The sequence below is a fragment of the Corythoichthys intestinalis genome, chromosome 4 (assembly GCF_030265065.1).
Source record: "Corythoichthys intestinalis isolate RoL2023-P3 chromosome 4, ASM3026506v1, whole genome shotgun sequence".
NCBI classification, from domain to species: domain Eukaryota; kingdom Metazoa; phylum Chordata; class Actinopteri; order Syngnathiformes; family Syngnathidae; genus Corythoichthys; species Corythoichthys intestinalis.
Window position 1 is genome coordinate 58,722,260 of NC_080398.1, and position 19,787 is coordinate 58,742,046.

The following is a 19,787-nucleotide window of genomic DNA, read 5'->3' on the forward strand; positions in this document are numbered from 1 at the left end:
TTTATGGAAGAGTGGCATGAAGAAAGCCATTTCTCAAAGATATCCATAAAAAGTTTCGTTTAAAGCTTGCCACAAGCCACCTGGGAGACACACCAAACATGTGGAAGAAGGTGCTCTGGTCAGATGAAACCAAAATTGAACTTTTTGGCCACAATGCAAAACGATATGTTTGGCGTAAAAGCAACACAGCCCTGAACACACCATCCCCACTGTCAAACATGGTGGTGGCAGCATCATGGTTTGGGCCTGCTTTTCTTCAGCAGGGACAGGGAAGATGGTTAAAATTGATGGGAAGATGGATGCAGCCAAATACAGGAACATTCTGGAAGAAAACCTGTTGGTATCTGCACAAGACCTGAGACTGGGACGGGATTTATCTTCCAACAGGACAATGATCCAAAACATAAAGCCAAATCTACAATGGAATGGTTCAAAAATAGACGTATCCAGGTGTTAGAATGGCCAAGTCAAAGTCCAGACCTGAATCCAATCGAGAATCTGTGGAAAGAGCTGAAGACTGCTGTTCACAAACACTCTCCATCCAACCTCACTGAGCTCGAGCTGTTTTGCAAGGAAGAATGGGCAAGAATGTCAGTCTCTCGATGTGCAAAACTGATAGAAACATACCCCAAGCGATTTGCAGCTGTAATTGGAGCAAAAGGTGGCGCTACAAAGTATTAACGCAAGGGGGCCGAATAATATTGCACGGCCCACTTTTCAGTTTTTTATTTGTTAAAAAAGTTTCAATTATCCAATAAATTTTGTTCCACTTCACAATTGTGTCCCACTTGTTGTTGATTCTTGACAAAAAATTAAAATTTTATATCTTTATGTTTGAAGCCTGAAATGTGGCGAAAGGTTGCAAGGTTCAAGGGGGCCGAATACTTTTGCAAGGCACTGTATATTCTGGTCTTTGCTTGGTTGGTGCAAAAATACTGGACATACTCTGACAATGAGAGTGCCACTGCCACTTAATGAGTGGATGTGTACACGTTTTTCTAGTAAGGCAAAAAAGTTTGTTCCTCGATGTCACATGCCCCCCAGGCATTGCTTTGCGCCCCACTATTTGAGAAGGAATGCTATAAACTCAAGAGATTCAGCACTCAATTGTTCCCAGCCTGTACACATGTTTTCAAGCACTTCAGCATATCATATATTTAGAAACAAATCATGAATATAACTGGAATGTGATTTTGATCATTGAAAAGATTTGTTTGTATGGTACTATTAGGGTGCTTTCACACTAGACCAATAGGACCAGGGTCTGGTTGTAGAGCTACTTTGCAGCACTTGCAAATGAGTTGTTGAAAAGGTTCAGAATTCACAATATGCCAACCGAACATTCTGAGTAGCGTCACATGGACAAAAGGCACACTCTTTGATTGGACAAATATAAGAGTAAATACCTCCCTCCTGGGAGGGAAGGGAGTGTGGAGCGTCACAGCGTGGTGCTGTGACACAGCACATAATGTAGTATAGACTACCAAGTCGCTGCTTGCCCAGCAGCGGGGTCGCTCCCTCCCAACTCAACGCAGAGCGACCTGGAGTATATAAAAAATAAATCGGGGAAAATTAAACCACGAAAGGGAACCGTGTCGTACTCAAAGTCAAACAGGCGCGAAAGCAGACTTCTTTTGTTCGTTCTTGTGAGATGTGCTAAGATTACCGTATTTTTTTGGACTATAAATCGCAGTTTTTTTCATAGTTTGGCTGGGGGTGCGACTTATACTCAGGAGCGACTTATGTGTGAAATTATTAACACATTATGATATTATTTCACATGTTATTTTGGTGTTTTGGATTGACAAGTTCGGTAAACTTGTTAGCATGTTCTTTATGCTATAGTTATTTGAAAAACTTAATAGCTATGGCCACGATCGCGTTCTGCCTTTGGCAATGTGTGTTCAATTGTATTATTGACTTTTTTATATTGAAATGCATGCTTTTAGTTTGTGGCGCTTTTACGCCGACGTGGGGGCTCACTCGCACTCGGCTGCGAACCTACGGTCCTTGTTTATGCTTGTAAAATATCTCTACAGAGGCAACGCCTGTGTGGATTATCTTTTCTGTTGTTGTTGTGTGTTTTCCACCCGCGGTCGGACACTTAGAGCCAGTTGTGTCGTTGTTTGAACAATGTGCTAATGCTAGCAAACGCATGCTAACTGTTTGTGTCATTGCTGTAATCGCACCTAATTATCATTTATTTATGTGGATGCAAACCTGTTTGGTATTGAGGACAAAATTGATTCAGCAAATTATACGGACGTCCGGCATCGTCATTTGGGAGTTTAGCCCGCTGTATAGCCAGGACCGAGCCGTAGCGTCCTGGTAAGGACAGTATATTCACATTTCACTGTTCACTGTACACTGAACACTTATTCAGCATGTTGTTCTCTATTGTATTTTTATATTAAATTGCCTCCCAAAATGACATGTCTGTTCTATGTGTTGGATTTTATCAATTAAATTTCCCCCAAAAATGCGACTTATACTCCGGTGTGACTTATACGGTTGTGGTCAAACGTTTACATACACTTGTGAAGAACATAATGTCATGAATCTCTTGAGTTTCCAGTTATTTCTACAACTCTGATTTTTCTCCAATAGAGTGATTGGAACAGATACTTTTTTGTCACAAAAAACATTCATGAAGTTTGGTTCTTTTATGACTTTATTATGGGTTAACAGAAAAAGTGATCAAATCTGCTGGGTCAAAAATATACATACATGGATCTGAAAAAGCGAATCATTGACTTGAACAAGTCAGGAAAGTCACTTGGAGCCATTTCAAAGCAGCTGCAGGTCCCAAGAGCAACAGTGCAAACAACTGTTTGTAAGTATAAAGTGCATGGCACTGTTTTGTCACTGCCACGATCAGGAAGAAAACGCAAGCTATCACCTGCTGCTGAGAGAAAATTGGTCAGGAGGGTGAAGATTCAACCGAGAATCACCAAAAAGCAGATCTGCCAAGAATTAGAAGCTGCTGGAACACAGGTGTCAGTGTCCACAGTCAAGCATGTTTTGCATCTCCATGGACTGAGAGGCTGCCGTGCAAGAAGGAAGCCCTTGCTCCAAAAGCAGCACCTTAAAGTGCCTGTGACACGAAAAAGCATGTTTATTTCATAATACACGCGGTATTTTATGCCCCTGAATGATACGGGCCGCTTGGATGTGAGTGGAAGCGATCGCTATTTTTATTTAGCTTTTTGAATCCCGCGCCATGAAAATGAGTGACTTCCGGCTTCGGTCTTGCATTGAGGAGGAGGGCGCTGTGACGTGTACGGTAGAAGACGTCCTCTTCACGCTACAGTGTACTGTTGTGTATGAGGACGAAGGATTCAGCTGATTTTGCGGATTAATATGTTTATTTTTCGCATCACGCCAGCCAAACGGCTGCAGAAAAATCATTCTGTATGAGGGAGAGGCGTATGCGCCTTTTTGGAGTTTCAAAAGGTTCCCATTCACCGTGGATATTGGCCAGGCCCTACTACTGTGGGACCACTGGACTTACGAGGAAGTGAGTAAACATCTTGTTTTGTATTATGTCAAATACGAATACAGCGATTACAAAGTAAACACTACAAACTTTCTTTAAATAAAGGACTACTTACACTACGTTTGATCATTGATAGGCATGTAAAAAGCTCTCCTAATGCTCATTAGCAGCAGCACGTTAGCTGCACAACAACTCCAGTCACCCTCCTCCGTGGAACGAACTGTAAATTGCTCTCCGCTGGGCGGTTTGCCGATCCGCGAAGACAATCGACAACCGGGTCGTCATGTCAAATAATCCAGGATAGTTATGTGTGATTTTCCGCTTCGAAGACTTTGAAACATCACTCGGTTCGGGTTAGCATGTCGGCTAGCTGTCACGCCTTCTGGTTTGTTTTCATTCTCCGAAGCCGGGGAAGGGAAATGACATATGTCCGATTTAGGTGTCATAAAATATCGTTCGGGAGGTGCGACAGTAAAGGTGAAGTCGACAGTTTTGACCATTATGGAGTAATTTTGCCATGTCGTCCTGAATGAATGCATTTTTATAATTTCATATTCCATTCAGCACAAGACTGTTATTTGTCATGACCATGCCATTTATTTAGCAATTGGGGAAAATACTTGGATAAAAAGAATATCCTGTAAAAATATTGAAGTAAAGAGACAGAAACAATGACATTCTGCCGCTCTCTTCGTCGCGTTTTCCTCATTCTGAATAATTCCCCCTCACTGGGTTGAATAGTAAAACCGATGAGCCCAGTCTACCGCTGACTTCATCCACCTGTTGGGGACGCTAAAGCCCTATAATGGTAGGCGTGGCTAACCGGCAGATTAAAAGACTAATTTCTTGTCATTTGTGCTTTGCTGAATTGTTGTATATAGTCGAATCGTCTCAAAATATGATTCTAATTCACATTATAATGCCAATTAAGACTTTTTTTTCTCGTGTCATATGCTCTTTAAGGCTCGAGTGAAGTTTGCTGCTGATCACATGGACAAAGATAAGACCATCTGGAGGAAAGTTCTGTGGTCAGACGAAACAAAAATCGAGCTTGCCCAGCAATATGTTTGGAGGAGAAAAGGTGAGGCCTTTAACCCCAAGTACACCATGCCTACCGTCAAGCACGGTGGTGGTAGTATTATGCTGTGGGGCTGTTTTGCTGCCAATGGAACTGGGGCTTTACAGAGAGTAAATGGGATAATGAAGAAGGAGGATTACCTTCAAATTCTTCAAGACAACCTAACGTCATCAGCCCGAAGATTGGGTCTTGGGCGCAGTTGGGTGCTCCAACAGGACAATGACCCCAAACACACATCAAAAGTGGTAATGGAATGGCTAAATCAGGCTAGAATTAAGGTTTTCGAATGGCCTTCCCAAAGTCCTGACTTAAACCCCATTGATAACTTGTGGACAATGCTGAAGAAACAAGTCCATGTCAGAAAGCCATCAAATTTAACTGAACTGCACCAATTCTGTCAAGAGGAGTGGTCAAAGATTCAACCAGAAGCTTGCCAGAAGCTTGTGGATGGCTACCAAAAGCACCTAATTGAAATGAAAATGGCCAAGGGACATGTTACCAAATATTAGTGCTGCTGTATGTATATTTTTGACCCAGCAGATTTGATCAGTTTTTTCTGTTCACCCATAATAAAGTCATAAAAGAACCAAACTTCATGCATGTTTTTTGTGACAAAGAAAACTGGAAACTCAAGAGAGCCATGACATTATGTTCCTGACAAGTGTATGCAAACCACAACTGTATATGTCTTTTTTTCTCTTTGCTGGGCATTTTATGGCTGGTGCGACTTGTAGTCTGAAAAATACGGTACGTTATCACCAATTTATACAGAAATTTAAGAACCTCTTTGCTCAACTACTTTTTTCTCACACTGTAGCCTAAAAGCCAACAGGAAAGTTGGTATCATTAGTTATTTTCCACTGTGCAAGATGTGTGCTGGGATGCAACACTGTACCGTATGCCTCCTCAATAAGCGCACAATAGGGGTTGATGCCTGTTCCATTCTTTTTGGCTTCCTGTTCTCCCAGTCGAAGGATGTTTTCCAGACCATTTAGAGACACCTGTACGATCTTAGAGTCCATCACGGTAAGAAGGTCACACATGGGCTTGATCGTGCTCAGAGAAACCAGGTACCTATTGACACCAAATAAGAAATCATGCAACTTTACTTAAGTAGAACCACTTCAAATGCAGATTTTGACAAATATATAAAGGACTGCAATCATATTTTTGTGTGTTTGTGTGTATAACAAATCTCAATTTTTTTGTAATGTATTTGTTCGTCTATAAGTCGCAGTTTGGGGGCCGGTCAGGTCGGGCTGGATTTTTTAGCGCCGATCTAACTTCTAGCGTCATGTAATGTTAGCATACCGTACACCTATTCAGCCTGTTGTTCTCTATTGTATTTTAAATTGCCTTTCAAGATGACATGTCTGTTCTTGGTGCTGGATTCTATCAAATAAATTTCCCCCCAAAAATGCAACTTATACTCCGGTGCGGCTTATTTGTTTTTTTCCTTTTCGTTGCGCATTTTTTGGCTGGTGCGACTTATACTCAGGTGCGACTTGTAGTCCAAAAAATACAGTAATCGTTTAATTCATGCTAGAATGTAAATGTAAAATAAATATATGTGAGTTACTACTACTACTAATAATAATAATAAACATATAGTATTTGACTTCAACAGAAAAGTGTGACAATTTAGCTTAACAAATGTTTTTCCATTTACAATCAAATGTATGTTGTTCAGTTTGTTAAAAAAAAAAAAAAAGAGTCATTGAAATAATTTATATCGGCACTTTACTGACAGAGGAGAAATGCTAATCAGCAGCACTTTTTTTAGTTGATTGAATAGGACTTTGCCTGATTTGTTCACTGAGAAAAAGTTGTCTTATACTGAGAACCTTTCAACAAATTTTAAATCCTTAAATGAGTGATATTGTATAGTTAAGTCAGAAAACTGGCGGCACGGTGGCTGAGTGGTTAGCACGTCTGCCTCACAGTTCTGAGATCAAGGGTTCAATCCCGGGCTTCGGCCTTCCTGTGTGGAGTTTGCATGTTCTCCCCGTGCCTGCGTGGGTTTCTTCCGGGAACTCCGGTTTCCTCCCACATCCCAAAAACATGCATGGTAGGCTGATTGAACACTCTAAATTGTCCGTAGGTGTGAGTGTGTGCGTGAATGGTTGTATGTCTCCTTGTGCCCTGCGATTGGCTGGCAACCAGTTCAGGGTGTCCCCTGCCTACTGCCCGTAGTTAGCTGGGATAGGCTCCAGCACCTCCGCGACCCTCGTGAGGAAAAGCGGCATGGAAAATGAATGAATGAAAGTCAGAAAACTGTAATAAAATATTAATTTTGAAGGAAGTAGTCATTCATTTTGTCTTCATTGTTACTTATAGCATGCCTGATACAACTTCAAGTGAAATTACAAAGGTAATTGCAAAAAAGTGACATTTTCCCGATTAATCGTTTAATTAATCGCCAGATTAATCAATTATGAAAGTAATCGTTAGTTGCAGCCCTGGATGCAATACTTGTTGATTTTGGTTCCGTGTGGTTTTATTTTAAGTTTCATTTGCTTCCCATTGGTTAAAATGTAACAGTAGGCAATGGAATCAGCTTCCAACATGGGCTTTGAATTGAATGCATTCTCAGCTCGACTATGGAAATTAAATCTACTGCTGGTGAAGCTTGCTAAGTGACATGGACTGAAATGAACTAGCAAGCAATGAGGCTACCACACATATCCAATTATTTTTAAAAATCATACTACATTGTGTCTTTGCTGATGATTCTTCCACACATGAGAATGAAATATGCTGATATTTGATACCTGATCTGAGCAGGAGTACCACCCGATGTGGCGTTGGTTATCGCCCATGCTGCCTCTTTCCTTGTGCGGAACTCTGCCTTCTGAAGAATCTCAATCAGTACCGGGAAGATGTTGGCATCGATCACATTCTGGTAACAGGAGTACCAGCAACAAATTAATCAGCCTGCCTTTAGAGAGGTTTTAAAATATAACCTGTTCTAAGAAGCATTACTTGAATCTGAGCTCTATTTCCAGCGGTGATGTTAGACACAGTCCAGCAGGCCTCCTTTTTGATAGACTCCTTGGGACTGCTAAGCAAGTGTAGTAAACAAGGCAGCGCTGCACAGTTCAAGATCACCTGTGTTGATAAACAGACACAAACTGATTTAAGACAGCATTCAAAAAGAATAAAAGCTGGACATGACTCAAGTGCGTATGAAGTGCGTGATGAATTGGACTCGACCTGTGTCTGAATGTCATCTCCAGTAACAATGTTTCCCACTGCACGTAAAGCGGGAGAAACAACCTTGTAGTCACTGTGCCTTGTGAGACAACATGCACAAAAATGAATTAAAATACAGAAACAGCACAATACATGTAAATATTGTAATTAGTACTGTTCATACCATACACTAAACATTGCAACCATTGTACTTAAAAAGGCAAGGCCTGGCCTGTGAAGTGGTGTGGGGACCAGATGTACTATATAGTTGGCTGGCAAAACACTTAGCCAAGCTTGTGTTAAATGACTCCGAGTCAATTGTGGTAAACCGTAGGTCACAGGATAAATGTGCTCTGTTTGTGGCGGCATGATAAGAATACATTACAATTAGCAGTGGTAGGTATATTAAAATCACCTAATAATGTTAACTTAACATATAGACGCAGATGATTTCTCACAAGTTGCTTAAGTGATTGATTAGAAAGTGTAGCAATGGCCGTGTCTAACCTTGACACATATATGCAAGGCCATGAAGACACATTCAAAAACCATTATATGCTCATACTTTGGTTTGCGAAAAAAGCCACTGGGTTATCCCTTTTCTAAAGAGAATGTGTGACCATGCAAAACCACCACGACGGCGCCTTTGAGATGAGAAGCTGAGCATAATCCATTCGTAAGGAATCTTGGTTTTACAGAAAGTCGTTATTGTGGCCTAATAGGCTAATAGCTAGTTATTTAGAGCCACTGTTGAAGTTATTGTCTAAAGCAGTGGTCTCCAAACGAGCCTACGTAGGGCGCAGTGGGTGCCGTATTTTATTCCAACAAAACAAGACAACACGTGCACCAATCTGGTGTCTTACAAAAGTAATCAGTTGATTGCAGATGCTGATTGTTTTAGCAGAAACCTCATTGGTTAAATTGTCTGTGCTCGATTCGTTGGAACAAAAACCAGGTACCACAGCAGGTCTAAAGCTGCTAGCTTCAGAATAAGTTTTGGGATTTCTGTAGTCTTCCATCAAAGCAGATGGATTTTGATTTAATCACATCGTTGCCACGACAACTTAAGGAGGATGCAAATTAATGACAAGGTGTTTAGGGGTCATGGTACAATTCGAGGCTTCTTACATTAATAGCTCCACCAGTCTCCGGCAGACTCCAGAGTCAATGACAGTCTGGATCTTCTCATTAGGACCGTCAGACAAGTATGAGAGCGCCCAGCAGGCATCTGCTAATACGTCTGGATCACTGCTAAAAAGAAGTCTGGACAGCACACTAAGGCACGGCGATACCTAAAACCAGTTGAGGAGGAAAGACAGCAAGGGATAGCTTAATCATAAGGATCAATTTACTTTACAAAAGAAGTACTGCATACAATAGAGAAACTGTCATCCTCAATTCAGTTATGATGACTGACCTTGGAAAAATCTGGTGGTGGGTTTTTCCCGCGGCACAAGTTAGAGAGAGCCCAAACTGCATTTCGAGTTGTAGTTAGACGGTTGGATTTTGCAAGTAGTCTGGAACAGCAGAGCAGGAGATTACTTAGATGTGGCTAAATAATATGCGCACATTAAGAGAACACAGAAACCGGAAGGAAAACGTACTGCTGTAGAGAAGGCAGGATGCCGCAGTTGAGTACGTAGTTCCTGCACTCCGCATTATCTCCAGCGATGTTGCCCAGCGCCCAAACCGCCTGCAACACACCATAGTCAGCACAGTTCTATTGTAGTGCTACGGTTGTAATGGCTCACTAGTAGCAAGTGGTAACATTTTCTGGTTGGTGGTTCCAAAAGACAGAAGATGCATCTGAATTCAATTGTTTGTCATGAAAGCGTGGAAAATGTGGAGTTTACCAACTTCAGACTAGAGTAGCACATAGAGGGCATACCACTGCCGCCAACTCAGACTAGAGGAGCACTCAGAGAGCATACCACTGTCTAAAAAAGACAAATTCAAAGCATTGCCATACCTAGCAACACTACCTTTTTCCTCATGCCCCAAAATATTATAACTGTCTCACTTTTCATCATATCATCATCACTGCAAATTTGAGTTAAATACTGAAACTAAAATATCTAAAATAGTCTATCTTAATATCGTGGGTGTTTGATATTAATGCCTTTATTCGTTTTTGAGTTATTTTAAACACAAAGCAACAAAAAACAGCTCACACAAAAAGACAGAACTGAATGCATAACCTCATCCTTCCATTGGTTTTACCTGCTGGGAGAGGTGAAAAATAAGGTTAAGTAAAAATATATACTCTTTGAGGTTCCTTAATGTCTCAAGAGGCACGCTCTGGTACTGCAGGATTTTCACACACTTCCAAAGAGTCATTTTTCCACCCAGGAGGTTGACCCTTGGTTATCATTCATCCGCACATTTAGACCTAACCAAAACCATTTTTGGGCTGTACCTAGTGTTGTGTTGGTCATCTCTCCCTCCACTCAGGTTAAGAGTCTGGGTGTCATCCTCCTTCTACCTTCGCAATATTTCTCGGCAACTCCCTTCTCTCACCCGCCATACCGCTTCCACTCTTGTCTGTAGTCTAGTCACTTCCCAGCTCGATTACTGTAACTTACTGCTCTTCGGTCTCCCAAATAAGTCCCTCCAGCTCCTCCGAAAACTCAGCAGCACGCCTCATCACTCGGACCCCCACCACACATACCACATCACCCCCATCCTCCATCAACGTCACTGGCTCCTAGTGAAACTACGAATCAATTACCAGTACAAGATCCTTGTCATTAACTTCAAAGCACTCCATGGCCTGGCACCTCCCTACCCATGCCACCTCCTCTGTATTACCACTGTCCCAACCTCCCAACCCCCCGGTTTACTTCGCTCCTCCTCTATCCTCCACATTTCGGTCCCCCGTGTCTGTCTAGCCATCATCGGTTCCAGAGCTTTTAGTCATTGTTCCCCCCAGCTCTGGAACTCCCTACCCCTCGATCTTCACAATATATCTACCCTCTCACTTTTCAAATCCAGACTCAAAACACACCTGCTCACACTTTCTTACCCAAGCATGATCCTTGTCTCGGTTTTATCCTGACCTCTTAAACTTTTTATCTAAGTTATAAGGTATAAAAGTTACCGCAAACTTTTTATTTACTCTTATCCTGCTTTTAATCTCATTTAAAGATTGTTTTGTTATTCCTGTTGAGCTAATGTGTTCCCATCATTCTTGTAAAGCGTCTTTACTTGTCTTGAAAAGCGCTCTAGAAATAAAACGTATTATTTTTATTATTATACTATTTAAATTTTTTGAGTTTAGTGTATGATAGAGGATCACATGATCCAAAATTGGGCCAAATAACATCAATTTCTTTCATTAGCAATTTATTACAGCCCAATAGAACCTAATATTGGTGTGTTGCAAGAGATCTCAGCAATACAATGGCATATATTGAATTGCATTACAAGCAGATGATTACCATGGTAACCAGATGCATACAGGTGATTGGTTACAACAAAAATGCTTACTCCTGCTGTAAATTACGACACTTCTTGTCTATACTATGTAGATACAGCTCCAAGAAACTAACATTTCTGCACATTTATGACAAATGTCATTTCCCATTGCCTTGGCAAAGGTATGTTCAATCAAGGTCCAGATGTCAATAAATGGAAAACTGAAACCATGATTTCAAAATGATGCGATTAAGAATATCCTTCTTCATAAATTAAAGTTAAAGCAAAAATCAAAGACAAAAACATAAAGTGTGAAAATGTAACCCAACTCTATTCAAAATTTAATTGAAGTCATATTCTTGACTCATGTTTGAATTCGCGTACAAAGCCTCTCACCTGTTCCTGTACATCTTCGTATTCAGAGTTCAGCAGCTCAATGAAAATAGGCACAGCTCCTGTTTCAATCACAACCTTGGTGTGCAGGAAGGTGCCTGAGGCAATATTGGTTAAAGCCCAGGCCGCCTCAAACTGAAAACAAACACAAACAATATTTACTTGACAATTAAACAATTCTTGTCCGCTCCTTATTCAACTTGTGCACAGAAAAAACATCCTGTTAAAGTAGTCGTGTGCGTTACTAAAGCACCTCATAGGATTCAAATGATGCAACCAAAATTTAAGTATATCATGCATCTAGAATCATGTGGCTAAGCACAGTGCTTTACCTGCAATGTGCAGTTCTCACTCCTTTTCAGGAACTCCACAAACTTATTCACAACCCCAGGAATGGCAATAACCTCATCTATGGGCGGGTTGGGCTCTAAAACAGAAAAGTAGGGTTTTTAAATCTAATCATCAGAGGTACAGACTAATAAATTATACAACTTTGTTTTTGTAACTCAAGCTACTAAGTAGCTGCTCTCTTATATTCAATATACACTGCTGGCCAGAGGTAATGGCACCCCTGCAATTCTGTCAGATAATGCTCAGTTTCTCCCAGAAAATGATTGCAATTACAAATGCTTTGGTAGTAGTATCCTCATTTATTTTGCTTGCAATGAAATAACACAAAAGAGAATGGGGGAAAAAATAATCGTTATCATTTTACAGAAAACTCCAAACACAAAAGTATTGGCACACTTTAAAAAAATCATGTGATGCTTCTCTAATTTGTGTAATTAACAGCACCTGTTACTTACCTGTGGCACATAACAGCTGGTGGCAATAACTAAATCACACTTGCAGACAGTTAAAATGGATTAAAGTTGGCTCACCACTCCCCTGTGTCCTCCTTGTATGTACCACATTGAGCATGGAGAAAAGAGAGAAGACCAAAGAACTGTCTGAGGACTTGAGAAGCAAAATTGTGAGGAAGTACGGGCAATCTCAAGGCTACAAGTCCATCTCCAAAGACCTGAATGTTCCTGTGTCTACCGTGCGCAGTGTCATGAATAAGTGCAAAGGCCATGGCACTGTGGCTAACCTCCCTAGATGTGGAAGGAAAAGAAAAATTGACGAGATTTCAACGAAAGATTCCCTAATGTTTTGGGGTTGCTTTTACTCTGGCACTAGACTGCTTGACCGTGTGCATGCCATTATGAAGTCTGAAGACATTATGAAGTCCGAAGACTACCAACAAATTTTGCAGCATAATGTAGGGCCCAGTGTGAGAAAGCTGGATCTCCCTCTAAGGTCATGGGTCTTCCAGCAGGACAATGACCCAAAATACACTTCAAAAGCATTAGAAAATGGTTTGAGAGGAAGCACTGGAGACTTCTAAACTGGTCCAGACCTGAATCCCAAAGAACACCTGTGGAGAGATCTGAAAATTGCAGTTTGGAGAAGGCACCCTTCAAACCTCAGAGACCTGGAGCAGTTGGCCAAAGAAGAATGGTCTAAAACTCCAGCAGAGCATTGTAAGAATTTCATTGATGGATACCGGAAGTGGTTGTTTGCAATTATTTTGTCTAAAGGTTGCACTACTAAGTATTAGGCTGAGGGTGTTGATACTTCTGTCAGGCCCATTTTTGGAGTTTTATGTAAAATGATAATGATTTTTAAAAAAAATTCATACTCTTTTGTGTTTTTTCATTGTAAGCAAAATAAATGAAGATATTACTACCAACGCATTTGTAATTGCAATCATTTTCTGGGAGAAATTGAGCATTATCGCAGAATTGCAGGGGTGCCAGTACTTTTGGCCAGCAGTGTAAACAATTAAAAAAGGATACAAATAAAGATATTATTCCATACTTCTTTGCATTCAACCACTTTTATGTGTCACTCACAACCAGAAAATACAAAAATTCAGCCGAAATAGGTATGAATACCATGACTTGACTAGGTACTGTATATACTGTATAAGGGGGGAAATGAGAAATTATTATAAATTAGGTCTGAAATAAATTTTAGCTGACTAAAATTATCCACTTTCACATACATTCATTGTTTTTAATACATATTACAAATACTAAAGAGGACACACAAACCTTTGGAGAGCAGTTTTCTGAATTTTTGTGTAGCTATCAGTTGATGGTCTGGATCTTCAGAGGAAATCATCTGAATCATATCAGGTGTTATGACACCATCCTGCAGATATCAACAAGATCCACTTATATAAATTTGATAAAGCAACAATATTTGAACAATATAGATAGAATACGCAGAGTTTTATGAATTAATACATTGCACATCATAATTCAGTACACCCCAACTGATAGTTCAGAAAACCTTTGTTTTCCTTTCTGAAAAAACATTGTGAACAGCAAACTACACTGCAAAATGAACAGGCAAATGTGGGCCATTGACTTACATGGAATAGTTACTTTGCACTTTCAAAAAAAAAAAAAAAAAAAATTGCGTTAACACATCTTTAAAGATCATGGGGCATAAATGAACACACCCCCATGAAAGCATTTGGGAAAAAGTAGACAAAAATCTCCCTGACAAGATTTCAGTCACAGATGAATCTAATTACTCATGGCTGACGAATGAAAAACCCCTTTACACTTGATGCTGTCAGCAAAGACACCACATGGACAAGAAATGTCTCGAAATCTCAGGAAGAAAATCATTTATTTACACAGAATGGGTGAGGGCTATAAGACCAGTAAAGTTTTTGTTGTTAGTCAAAACGCTGTTGATGCAGAAAATTGCATTTGCAAAGGTGATGGAAAAACAATCTCTTATGGCCGTCCAAGGAAGTTAGCGCCTCAACACGAGTGTCACCTGATGAGAAAGGTAGATAAAAACCGCCATGCAGGTTTTCTGCAGTTGGCTCAAGAATTAGAAAGCCAAACTGGGGTGATTGTTTCCTGTCACACAATACAGCAAAAACTGCAGAGTGGTGGCATGTATGGGTGTCTTCCACATCGGAAGCCTCTCCTTGAGCTACTGCACAAAAAGCCGGGGGGGGTTTTTGGGGTGGATTTACTTGATAAAATCATTGTAGCAATTTGCACTTACTTCTGTTAAATACATTTTATTGCTTGTGGACTAAACTTAATATTGCAAACAGTAAAATTTACTTGAGAGCCCAAACTATATATCGAGTTGTTGCTTGCGAACTAAACTTAATATTGCAAGCAGTAAAATGTACTTAATTAAAGTAAGTGCTTAATAAAAGTAAGTGCAAATTGTGAAAATGATTTTATCAAGTAAATCCAGAATAACATTACAGGGACAATATTCTCAAGAGCAATAAAACCTCAAAGTTCAATATATCTGAAAGGTGAGGAGTACACAGAAAAGTGCATGGTACGTACAGTAAACATGGTAGTGGCAGTGTCTTTATATGAGGCTGCATGTGTGTGGCTGGTGTTTGGGAGCTTTATATAATCGATGGAATCATGAATTCTGAGATTTTTTAAAATAAGAATCTCGCCCAGCCGTCCAGTTTTCTAAAATGACCATGACCCCAAGCACACAGGCAAGGAAGGCCAGAGTAGCATTAAGTAAGAAGAACGCAGTCAAAGTGATTCAATGTCTCTTGACTAGGGGCAACTAGGGGTGCACGATATTCATTTTTTTGCAACTGATTTCGATAACCTCTTGCTCCGCAAGGCCGATACGATAACCGATAATATATATATACCTTTTTAAATGTACACCTGCAGGTAAAAAAAACACTAGTGGTGGATTCAGCATAGATTTGCCTTTGACCTAATCAGATTTTTCATGATGACATGAACACTACTATTATGAACAAAACAAAGAAAAGAACAATTTTGTCTTCAAATAAAGTGCCCATTCTTATTTTATGAAATCAATATAATTTGAGTCAATCACAATCATAATTTGAGCCAATCACAATCACTCAGTCAATGTCATTGACGATGTGTTCCCCTGAACAATATGCACTGAACTAAACCAACAGGTATTGTGCTTTGTCAGCAGATAAAACATTTGGTGCACCAGGAGTAGAGACTGTTGTGGTTTTCGTCCATGAAACAACTTTCTTAACCTGACAGTTATAGGACAGCAAGCCTATCAATAACCAAAAGGCCTCTCAAAAAATTGTAAACATAACACTGTAAAATGCAAAAATTAGCTAATTGCAATAGTAAGGTTCATCACTTAGTGATGGAAAAATACGGCCTCTAGAACAAACAGTAACAAAACTTTGCATACTGGCAAAGCAGGAGCGGAAACAAACGCACACATCTCAATCCACCGACACTGTGCCAAAAATATTATAATTTATCAGGCCTATTAATAATGCTATCGGATTTATTGGGATGATGTCATAATTCCTATTATCGGACCGATAATTATCGTGCACCTGTATTCTGAACCTGACCAAGCACATGTGGAGAATTCTGAAGAAATAAGTAGATCGTCACTCTCCATTAGGGCTGCAGCTATTGATTATTTTAGTAGTCGATTAATCGATGAACTAGTTATTTCTAATAATCGAGTAATCGGATAAAGAATATGAAAAATACCTGAACTTAGCCTCAAACGGTATTTAAAAAAAATATGAGGATCTATGTACAACAAAAGAACAATTGGCTAACTTACATAGCAAAAGTCCGCTATCTTAAATGCTATAAAATGCAAACTTTTTTTTTTTTTAACAATGCTCTTTACAAAAGGTTTAAACACATACTCCCACAAAAAAAAAACTGCTAAATATATCTATAAACGAATGCATTAAAAAACATTAGCGCAAACAAAAACTTGGCTTATGTTGGTCTTAACAGGGAGCAGTTGGATTCAGCCATGTGAAAAGAGGCAGACCCGAGGGCAGTGTATCCACCCTAATCAATAAAACTAAATGCAAACACTTTTAAAATAAACCATTAAAACGGCACTTTAATTAAACGAATACTCGAAGTAATAAAATTTAATTCGAATGTTTTTTTTCTAATCGAATGCTCGAGTTAATCGATTAATCGTTGCAGCACTACTCTCCATCCAACATTAAGAATTTAAAACAAACAAAATCTTTCAGAAACTTGTTGATCTAATGCCGCGAAGACTTGCTAATGTCCTTAAAAGCATGCCGGTCATACAAAATACTAGATATAGCACCTTTTGTTAGGGGTTTATTCACTTTTGCATCGACTAATTTTCATAAAATTGTTAATTTTGGTCTCTAGCTTCTATCAACAACCTAAATTTCACAATTTCATGCTAGGAGGCAATCAAACATTCTATAAAACTCAGTGATGTTTAAATTGTAAAAACTGTATTTGTATTGACTGAGATGTTGATTAAAATCTTACTTTACAAAGAGGGTGTACTCAAGTATGATGTGCATGGAAAATGCAAGGAAATGCTGAAGGCAACGATTAAGATGAGAGAAAAGGCCCACAGCATTAGAGGCATGATTTTTATCTTATCTTCATAAATATACACAATGATGATGCTTGCAACCTGACTTACGCTGGCAACGGGAACTGTTGAGCTGACGTCTGGATCCTGGATCGGACATTCTGACATTGATTCATCTACCGCTGGCGTACATACATTTCTCCTCTTAAATAGCTGTGGGCAGAGAACATGCCAATGGTTAACCACCCTCATCACACGAACTATGAATTTATGTGCAAATTGTTAAATTACTTTTGCTACTGAAGCTAGGTCTAGTCTGAAACTGCAGTACTTGATGCACAATTCAAATTTTTCTGAATGATTTCTGTTTTTTTGGCTGAGCAAGCTGACCCCCATGCGCAGAAGCATCAAAACAAATGACTACATAAGATAGCTCCATGGCATTCTAGGGTGCTCATATTTTGATCCCCAAAAAGAGGACACCAATAATAGAGATAAATAATCCCCGTTTAGAGTATATTCAAAATGTACATGGATTGATAGAATGCATGCACGCACTGTGTGCATGACGCACACACATACGGTCAGTTTGCCCCAACTTGACCATGTAAGCAATAGTGAAATATTGCTCATTTGGCATACAAAAAGAAAACAGATCATTTTTATTTTTCTAATTTTTTTTTTTATGACTGTGGTCAAGCCTGCCTCCTGCCTTAAAGCAGAATTCAAGCTAGGCGCTAACGCTAATGCAGAGCTCCATTGCTGCCGCCCTCCCTGCCTCTCTCTTTTGATTTAAGAGACTTGAGAGTTCAGAACAAAGCCCCATTCTGGAAAAATGTGGCCCAGATCGGATTGTAACCACATACGAAAGTGAACATACGAAAGTGACCTAGATCGGATTTGAAATGGTGCACTTCTATTAGCCTTGTCCTGTTCATAACCGTCAAGTTAATGCCTCACTCGAGTCGGAAAAACACGAGAAAAAATAACAGATTTCTGCGTTAAGACCTGCTGTCTGAACCTAGCCATATTGAAAGTTTAGTACCTACGGTTCACCTATCCCTGGGTTATAAAGAACAAAACATTTATTTGAAAGATTTTGATAATTTTCCAATTACCGTTGCACCTCTATATACAAATTCAATTTGTTCCAGGACTGGGTTTGTCAGTCGAAATGGTCGTACGTCGAGCGAGATTTTCCCACAAGAAGCAAAACAAATAAATGAGAAAAACAAATTGGAATGATAATAATAATAATGATGATTATTAGAGGTGTGCGAAATTTCCGATTCTTAGATTATTTGCGCTTCGGCCATGGAAGATTCGAGAACGATTCACAAACATCCAAATTCCGATTATTGAAATATGCCAAGTAAAGCCGAACTAAAACACAGCGCGGTCTTCGGGACGCAATGAGGAAAGACCGAGTGTAAACATCATGCTTGTCATTACCCGGGTAATGACAATGCTCAACTCATGGCTCTGGCTTGACTCATGCCGCTAGATAAAAAAGGCAACGATACCTGACTGCTGCCGACAGCCGCTACAAACTACGCCCACATAATGCTACGGTAGATATCACATGTATAAAGAACTAGATGCGAAATGACAGACTCGGCAGCGTTAGCAGCACATGTACAAAAAACTAGCTGCGAAATGACAGACTTGCCGGCGTTAGTAAACAGCTGTCATCTTAAAGCAGTAGACTTCCCTGGAAGGCAGTTGTAGCGAACCTTCCAAGAGAACCTCATTAACTTTTTACCTAAAATACTCCTAAAACGACAAAATCTTGACTTGAATCTATCTTTAAATGATGAAACAGTTTTACAACTTTCACAGGTCGAAAGTAGACAGAAGGGAAATTATGGCATACTGGGAGCAATTTTAACACCTTTAACGGTTAATTCACAACATTAAAATTAATTGGATGCAGTTTAAAGCTGTTGATACAGAATGGGGACTTAAGTATTTTATTTACCGTTTTGAACTGTTAACTTGATAATGAAATAGTCGTTTATTCAAGACCGAGAGGATTTTTGTACAACTTTTGTAACTAATGTACGAAACATTAAAAGCTGCTAATATAGACCCGTGCCGCCCAAAAGGCGATCTAGGCACCCGCCTCAGAGCGCACCAGCGTCAAGGGCATCAAGAAAACTATTCAAATAATATTTGATGATAGCAGTATTAAAAAAATTATACAAAACAATAACACAAAAGAACAACAAAACCGTTCATGATAAGTCTTTAAATAATAATGAAATCATTTTTCTAGTGTGCCTTCTGCCAGTTTCACTTTTTCCTGTGATGCGATGATTTCACAACAGACCCTAGTCTCCTTAGTGCAACTGCAAGCTAGCGGTTATTTACATAGAGCTTATATGACTTAGTGCGAAAGCAAAATAATACTGTATCATTAGCCAGGCTGTTGTTTTAGAAATATTTTCAGTATTCAGCCAGCTGTGGATTAGTTTCAGTTAAATTTACTCCCCCTCCAATGTTAGAGAAATTTGGACAAAGTGTATGGGAGACTGAAATTGTCTTGCTTATTTTCATGTGATGTGAACCACTTTTACCTTGTGTTAAATTGTGCTTTTCAAATAAATGTGCCTTGCCTAAAAGTGCCAAGGTTAATTAAATAAATACACCATTAAATTTGCAATCAAAAATTTCTAAATTAATATTTCTAAATTAAAAAGTTCTTTGGTATGGGGGACTAAAAGTGCCACGGATTTAAATGCAAACATTTGTTATTCAATGTGTCATTAATTCATTAAAATGGCGATCACGTTCATGTAAAAACAAATTCAATTTATTTTATTTTTTTTTCTG

At 39.5% G+C, this 19,787-nt stretch overlaps 1 protein-coding gene across 3 annotated transcripts in view; it reads right to left on the reverse strand.

Annotated features, from left to right (window-relative positions):
- Window positions 1-19,787, reverse strand: part of kpna5 (karyopherin alpha 5 (importin alpha 6)) — a 35,186-nt gene that overhangs the window by 9,347 nt on the left and 6,052 nt on the right. For all 3 annotated transcript variants that reach the window (XM_057834110.1, XM_057834111.1, XM_057834112.1), the window contains exons 3-13: window positions 17,067-17,168; window positions 13,670-13,769; window positions 11,906-12,000; window positions 11,577-11,708; window positions 9,371-9,459; window positions 9,184-9,283; window positions 8,895-9,058; window positions 7,788-7,866; window positions 7,557-7,682; window positions 7,346-7,473; window positions 5,470-5,648 (exon numbers count right to left, since the gene is read on the reverse strand). In XM_057834110.1, coding sequence (XP_057690093.1) covers window positions 5,470-5,648; window positions 7,346-7,473; window positions 7,557-7,682; window positions 7,788-7,866; window positions 8,895-9,058; window positions 9,184-9,283; window positions 9,371-9,459; window positions 11,577-11,708; window positions 11,906-12,000; window positions 13,670-13,769; window positions 17,067-17,168 — 1,294 coding nt within the window. The remainder of the gene's footprint in view (window positions 1-5,469; window positions 5,649-7,345; window positions 7,474-7,556; window positions 7,683-7,787; window positions 7,867-8,894; window positions 9,059-9,183; window positions 9,284-9,370; window positions 9,460-11,576; window positions 11,709-11,905; window positions 12,001-13,669; window positions 13,770-17,066; window positions 17,169-19,787) is intronic.